This window comes from Palaemon carinicauda, chromosome 9, assembly GCF_036898095.1.
Source record: "Palaemon carinicauda isolate YSFRI2023 chromosome 9, ASM3689809v2, whole genome shotgun sequence".
Taxonomy (NCBI): Eukaryota; Metazoa; Arthropoda; class Malacostraca; order Decapoda; family Palaemonidae; genus Palaemon; species Palaemon carinicauda.
This window is the reverse complement of record NC_090733.1, coordinates 129,952,483-129,959,982: the sequence shown is the minus strand read 5'-3', so window position 1 is coordinate 129,959,982 and position 7,500 is coordinate 129,952,483. Positions and strand designations below refer to the sequence as shown.

The following is a 7,500-nucleotide window of genomic DNA, read 5'->3' as shown; positions in this document are numbered from 1 at the left end:
TCTGTGTAAGAACACTTAACCATTTCCTATTTTTAAGAACATCTGGATTTGAACAACAGCGCTATTGTTTAAGACAAGCGTCAGATTATAATTATTACTAGCTAAGCCAGAACAGTGGTTATAAAAGCAAGGTGATATAAGCCCAAAGGCTCCAACAGGGAAAATAACCCAGTGAGAAAAGGAAATAAGGAAAGAGATAGAATAGTGTGCCTGAGTGTACCCTCAAGTAAGAGATCTCTTACCCAAGGAATTGGAAGACCATGGTATAGAGGCTACGGCACTACCCAAGACTAGAGAACAATGGTTCAATTTTGGAGTGTTCTCCTAGAACAAAAATGGTTAAAATCCGTGAATAAATTTTGCGTAAAGGATTGATATTACGGTCAGCAACCCGTAAAAGATAGTAACGAAATAGGGTAAAAATTGCGGTCGCCTGTATTTTACTGAAATACGGCTAAGAATAGTATATTTTAGAGAGAATTTGCCATTAAAATTACGGTTTTCTTTAACAGTGCACCTGAAGTATTCTAACCTTACCAAGGGGAAAGTAGCCACTCAACAATTACAGTGCAGTAATTAACATCACCATCAGAACTTTAAGAAAAACCACCCTTTCATTTTGATTAAGGTCTAAATTTTATATTCAAATCAATTCAATCCTTTCATTTTAACATCTATAACAGAAAAATTCCTCTCCATAAACTTGGTATCTTGACATAAGCGAAGACGCTCTGTTGGGCATCGTGGAGAAACCCCGAGTGAGAGGCATAATAATTCTGTCTGCTTCCATTCCATTTTCTTGTTCTCCCAAATCTCATTAGGCCCTAATGACTACGATTCCCTTTGATGTGACTAAGAGAAACTCAAGGATTTCATTCCGGCTTATTACTTCTACAGAGGTCTCAATCTTTTTTTTTTCCTTCTTTCTTTTCATCTGGAATTCGCTTGGCTCTTTCATCTTTGAGTGATTGTTCCTTATTCCAATTGGTTTTAGTGTGTGTTCAGGAATCGGTATCGGCGTTAATAGTGCCTTCTTATGAACATGAAAAGCGGGTAATATTACGGAAGCGTTCTCTTGTGATGGTCGAATCATCAATGGTTTTAATGTGGTTTCTAACGAGAAAGGAAAACTTTGTTTTGAAAAAAGTATTGTTTCTATGGGTGGGGTGAGATACAGGAGCCTACATTAGTTTTAATGGTAACTTTTTTTTTATATACACTTAAAAATTTGCCGTAAAAAAGTTAAAATCCTGGAATAGATGGTGCCAGGCATTTACCGTTTTAAAAACAGATATATTGACGTAAAAGAAGTGATATTACGGTCACCAACCCGTAAAAGTTAGTAACAAAGTAGGGTAAAATTACGGTCGCGTGTATTTTACTAAAATACGGCTGAGAACAGTATAATTTTACGTAGAGTTCTCGATTAAAATTGTAGCTTTTTAAGTGTATATAAAAACTATAAAAGGTATTGTTTCCCTCGTAAGATGTAGGAATAATTGTCAGTGGTCTTGATATGGGTTTCTTATGAATATTTTTTTAAAGATACTTGGTTTGAGTGATTTCCTAATAAAGTAGCAATTTTTTTTTTTTTTTTTTTTGTAGAGTTTAATTTTTTTACGGAGAATAAGAGACCATTTCGAAAGACTGATTTCCGAGTTATGCAGACATTAGTAAGGGTTCTTTAGAGTTTTCTGATGATTAAAATAATTTATTGATACTTTTAAAATTTGAAATTTATTAATTTACAATTTATCAATACTTTTAAAATCTATATACTAAAGTTATTTATTACTTGGCCCTAAAAAACTGAAAAAAACTTTGTTTTCTTTATTTGCCTTCTCTGAAAAAAGCATAATTATTTGGAATAATTTTGAATGAATATAATGAGAAATAAAAATGATAATGAAAAGATTTTTCTCAATGTTGTTTTTGTGATTTTTACGTATATATCAAAATTATTAGACGATTTTCATATGGTTACATTAATTATTTACTTTTCATAAAGTAATTTTCAAAATAAGATTTATCATGATAAATAAAATAAGTTTGTGTTCATAATATTGTTATGGTATTTTTCAATCTAACATTTCTGATCAAAATGAATAATTTGGAGCAAATTTTCTCGTGATCCAAAATAAAAAAGGAAAACCTTTTTTGGTAGAGGATTTCTTCATTAGTTTATGATGAAGAAATTCTCTTTTCACGTGGTAATTACCAACTTCAAAAAGAACACTTATAAAAGTGATTATGAATCTAAAGTGGCTCCTTCATGATTGAAAATGTTCTTTTAGGAAATTAGAAATAAGATTTAACAAGTTACTTACTATTCGTTTCAACCCACACGCTGCAAATGCAAATGTTAATCTTAATAACATTCCTTAATCTTGAGTAAAAGGATCTATTTTTGGTAATTTAAATTTCCTCTTTATGAAACGGAGTTAGGAATCAGCTATTATTATTATTATTATTATTATTATTATTATTATAATTATTATTATTATTATTATTATTATTATTATTATTATTACTAGCCAAGCAACAACCCTAGTTGGAAAAGCAAGATGCTATAAGCCGAAAGGCTCTAACATGGAAAAATAGCCCAGTGAGGAAAGGAAATAAGGAAATAAATAAACAATATATAAGAAGTAATGAAAAATTGAAGTAAAATATTTAAAAAACATTAACAACATTAAAATTGATATTTCATATATAAACTATAAAAGGACTAATGCTGCGAGTTTGAACTTTTGAAGTTCTACAGATTCAAATATCACTACCGCACCCAATCTCCTCCCAGATTTATTTCATCAACTTTAGTTGTTTAATGGTTTGAATCCCGCTCATGAATGGCAGAGACAAGGGACAGTTGACATTGCCCTATCAAGCTGTAAAATACCCTAGAGACTGACCATACATACATATGATCAGCGCCCAAGCCCCCTCGCCACCCAAGCTAGGACCAAGGAGGACCAAGCAATGGCTGCTGATGACTCAGCAGATAGACCTGTAGGCTCCCCCAAACGTCCTATCCTTAGCTCATAAGGATGGTGAGGTTTCAGCGAACAAAGAAACCAGTCGAGTTTGAGCGGGACTTGAACCCCAGTCTGGCTTTCACCAATCAGGGACGTTACCACATCGACCACCATAACCCTAAGATAGATACTGATACCGAGGCAATTCATCAATCACTATCTATTGTTGTCATAAATCTATTTAAATCGACCAGATAATGGTTTACCACATCAGCCTTTCCTATCCCTCTCTTAGAACCCACTCTCTTCTTTTATCTATCTACCCTACCACCTCCCATCCATCATATCCTACCCTTACTTCATTCTTTCCTCCTCTCCTGGCAAAACTCTTATTCCAACTCCCGCTCCTATCCCACAGCCCCCCCCCTTTCTCTCTCTCCCTATCCATCCCCACGCCTATCTCTTTCTATCCCCAGGCCTCATGATGGTGATCTATTTATTTCCTACAATGCGAGGAGAATTTTCTCATTTCGGGGCTCACCCCCTTCCCATATTTTTCTCATTTATGGGTCCTTCTCCTCGTTCAAACCCATTCCCCTCTTGACCTCAGGAGGTTTGACTCATTATAGGTTGATGTCTTCCATTTTGGCGAGCTATTATGAGGGGACGCCTTAAATAAGTCAAATATGAGGTGTGCAATTTTCAACTCGTTTTCTATCAATTCAACCAGAGGCGTGAGTATACTCGTTTGAGAGTCAGAGTTTCTGAGTAAGTTTTTAGCCAATCAGTGAGCGTGATTAGAAATTGAGTGAGTTGTGAGTTGGTGAGTATGTGAATGGGTATGTCAATCAATGAGCGAACTTGAATGAAGGAATGAAAGTGAGTGAGGATGAGCCTTTGAATGAGTGTGGGAATACGATGAGCATGTGAGTACAGAATCGATGTATTGATAAGTCACTGTGTTGAGTAAGTCAGTGAATGAGTGTGATTGATAAGTAACTGAACCAGTGAGTGATTGTGTGTTCTAGACTAAGCGTGAGTCCATAAACATGCGTGAGTCGGAAGATGAGTAAGTGATGAATGAGATTCGATGAGTTTTTGAGACTCGTGTAGTTTATGAGAATTATTTCATGTGAAATAATAAACGATATATTGCGTATAGTATATATGGAAATTCATGAATGGGTTGATGTTATGGGTGTTCAAATCTATAGACCTTATCGACGTGCTTGTATTCTTCATAACATGGTTGCAATTTATAGATGATACATATGCATTTGTTGTTATATATATATATATATATATATATATATATATATATATATATATATATATATATATATATATATATATTTATGTATGTGTTTACAGTTGTATCGTAATTTATCAACCTTCAGGTCGTATTGAATTGCTATTAATATCAACCTAATCTAGCCAAAAATTTGCTCATAACTTCATATCCAGAAGCTGCGTTCGTAATCAAGATAAGAAAACAAACATTCACTTCATTACTGGATTGAAAGATCATGTTGGTGTAATCCAAGGAGAGAGAGAGAGAGAGAGAGAGAGAGATAGAGAGAGAGAGAGAGAGAGAGAGAGAGAGAGAGAGAATATGTGCAAAGCATGCGTGCTCATATCTTCTACGAACAAATGAGGTTAGGTAATGGCGAACTCTGGATTGAAAGATCAGGTTGGTGTATTTCAAGGAGAGAGAGAGAGAGAGAGAGAGAGAGAGAGAGAGAGAGAGAGAGAAGTGTGTATGTGTAAATGCGTGCGTGCGCACATATACGAACAAATGGGGATAGCTAATCGTGAACTCTGGATTGAAAGATCAAGTTAATGTATTCCAGAGAGAGAGAGAGAGAGAGAGAGAGAGAGAGAGAGAGAGAGAGAGAGAGAGAGAGAGAGAGAGAGAGAGAGAGAGAGAGAGAAGTGTGTATGTGTAAATGCGTGCGTGCGCACATGTACGAACAAATGGGGATAGCTAATCGTGAACTCTGGATTGAAAGATCAAGTTAATGTATTCCAGAGAGAGAGAGAGAGAGAGAGAGAGAGAGAGAGAGAGAGAGAGAGAGAGAGAGAGAGAGAGAGAGAGAATATACAGTATGCGTAAATGCGTTCTGTGAATAAATGAAGTTACATAATGGCGAACTCCATGAGTATTGTATTCAAGCAACGAAACAATCTCGTCCAACAATACCACCTCCTCTAGGGGTCACGTCCATCTTGTATCCAGATATCACTCGAGGTTTCTTTCGGGCCCCTAAACACTGACTGGGAATATCAAGTAGACAATGGTCGATTAACGATGGCAGTGAGATCCTGCTGCGAACGGTTGATATATAAATTCGGGAAATTATTTTTTTTTTCTTTTTTCTTCATATATATCTGGTAGTTATTTTGCCCCCCACTTTATTTTGCTCTCAATAATAATGTTTTCCTTTTAAAGGTTTAATGGTCACTCATAATTAGTAGAAGCAAGGGACAGTGCTAATGCCATAGAGACTGGCCATTTATACATATGATCAGCTTCCAAAACCCTCTCCATCATGCTAAGACCAGGGAGGGCCAGGCATTGGCTGCTGATGACTCAGCAGGTAGACCTATATGCTCCCTCAAACCCCGCATCCTTATCTCACAAGGATGGTGAGGTTGCAGACAATGCAAAAAAACTATCTAGCATGAGCGGATCTCAAACACTAGTCCAATAGATCGCGAGTCAGGGACGTTTCCAACAGACTACCACAACCTTCTTTTGTTGTGTTTTACATTAATTCGAAGCATTACCTTCTAATTCTTTTATTTTTCAGAAATTATCTTTTACTTCAATTATTATTCAGAAATATATTTTACTTCAATGATTATTCAGAAATATATTTTACTTCAATGATTATTCAGAAATATGTTTTACCTCAATTATTATTCGGAAATATATTTTACTTCAATTATTTTTTCGCAATATTACCTTTGACCTCTTTCATTTGGTAAATATTCTTGTTTGCATCCTTCGATGTCAGGATGCCAGAGAACTTCAAATCATTCATTCATTACATCTTTCATTTTGAATTGATTCTTCTTAAATGTTTCACTGTGTAAAGAGGTTGAACGGATGATCGTATGTGGATGAATGGGAAGAGAAGCATAAATGAGTAAATGGATGTTAAGGTAAGAGATGAAGACAAAGACAAACGAGAATAAGATAATTCAGTCTGACGATGAATCATAATATTTAAGACGACTATTAGAGAAGGCTGAGGCAAAAGGAATAGTAGCTATTGCATCTTATCAATTTTGTCCCGAGGCACCATTATTTTGAGAGAATTTCATATCAAGTTCACATCAAGAGCCGCATATAGAATCATTAATAAACTTATCACTATTTTGGCATCCTTGTTGCACTGCATAATTGTTTTTTATAGTTTTTATAGCCTATATGTGAAGGATCTAATTTAATGTTGCTACTGTTCTTGAAATATTTTATTTTTTGATTGTTCATTCTTCTCTTGTAGTTTATTTATTTCCTTGTTTCCTTTCCTCACTGAACTATTTTTCCTTGTTGGAGCCCTTGGGTTTATAGCATTTTGCTTCTCCATCTAGGTTTATAGCCTAGCTTGTAATGATAATAGTAATAATAGTTTATTGTCTTTTTTCATGAGCTAAACAGAGTTGATATTATTTCTAAAGTAGAACGCAACATTTTAATTGATAACTGACCATTATGATGAGCATTTTTAACACTTACTTATCATGAAAATGAACTAAACAGTTCACGCCAATTTAGATCCTTCTCGTTACCCAATTCATAATTACCGACTGGATGTATTAGTGAAATAAGCCATCAATTCTCTTAAGCATTACTCAAATCCACCTCTTCTCAAACTAACAACGACGAGCCTCTTCTACAAAGCGTGGAATCGTATCCAGGTAGATCTGACTTCCGTCCATCGCGTTCGGAACAGCAATTAACCTAATTGTTCTTGAAATGAAATGAAACCAGCCGGTTCAGAATACCTGGCGGTACAGAGACGATATTAGTAAAGTTCCCAGCACCATGACACATGTTGATGGTATCCCAGGTCGACGACCTAAGGGGAGAGAGAGAAATACGGTTAGTAGGTTGAAGAAAATTAAAATCTTATAGAATAGGGATATATCATATTTCATCAGTGCCAAAATAGAATGTTTTGCGAAGGGTATGTATTCACTCCAGTTTGTATGTTTGTTTGTGAGCAACCTTACACACACACAAAAAAAAAAAAAAGTGACGATTTTGACAAAACTTGGTAGTTATGATGGGTATGACCCATGGATGAATCTAACAATTTGGATAAAGTACATCAAAGTACAAGTACGCTGTAAAGATTATTCCTTTACCATGCCTAGCAGCCTTATTTTATTTTTGGGTCAAACTCCGCATGTCCACTAAGTTTCGTTAAAATTGGTTTAGCAGATTTTGCGTAATGTTCTTCACAAAAAAAAGAAAAAAAAATGCAGTGTTATTTTGCTCTTAACTCTACTGCATACT

The 7,500-nt window shown here is 35.2% G+C and overlaps 1 protein-coding gene and 1 long non-coding RNA gene across 2 annotated transcripts in view; one reads left to right on the top strand and one right to left on the bottom strand.

The window, feature by feature from the left end:
• The window catches only part of LOC137647147 (uncharacterized), a 550,063-nt gene that overhangs the window by 79,314 nt on the left and 463,249 nt on the right, over window positions 1-7,500 (top strand). The window lies entirely within an intron of this gene.
• The window catches only part of LOC137647336 (uncharacterized), a 91,861-nt gene continuing 91,022 nt past the window's right edge, over window positions 6,662-7,500 (bottom strand). Inside the window, exon 8 of the mRNA XM_068380736.1 lies at window positions 6,662-7,060. Within this exon, the coding sequence (XP_068236837.1) occupies window positions 6,978-7,060 (83 nt within the window). The 3' untranslated portion in view covers window positions 6,662-6,977. The remainder of the gene's footprint in view (window positions 7,061-7,500) is intronic.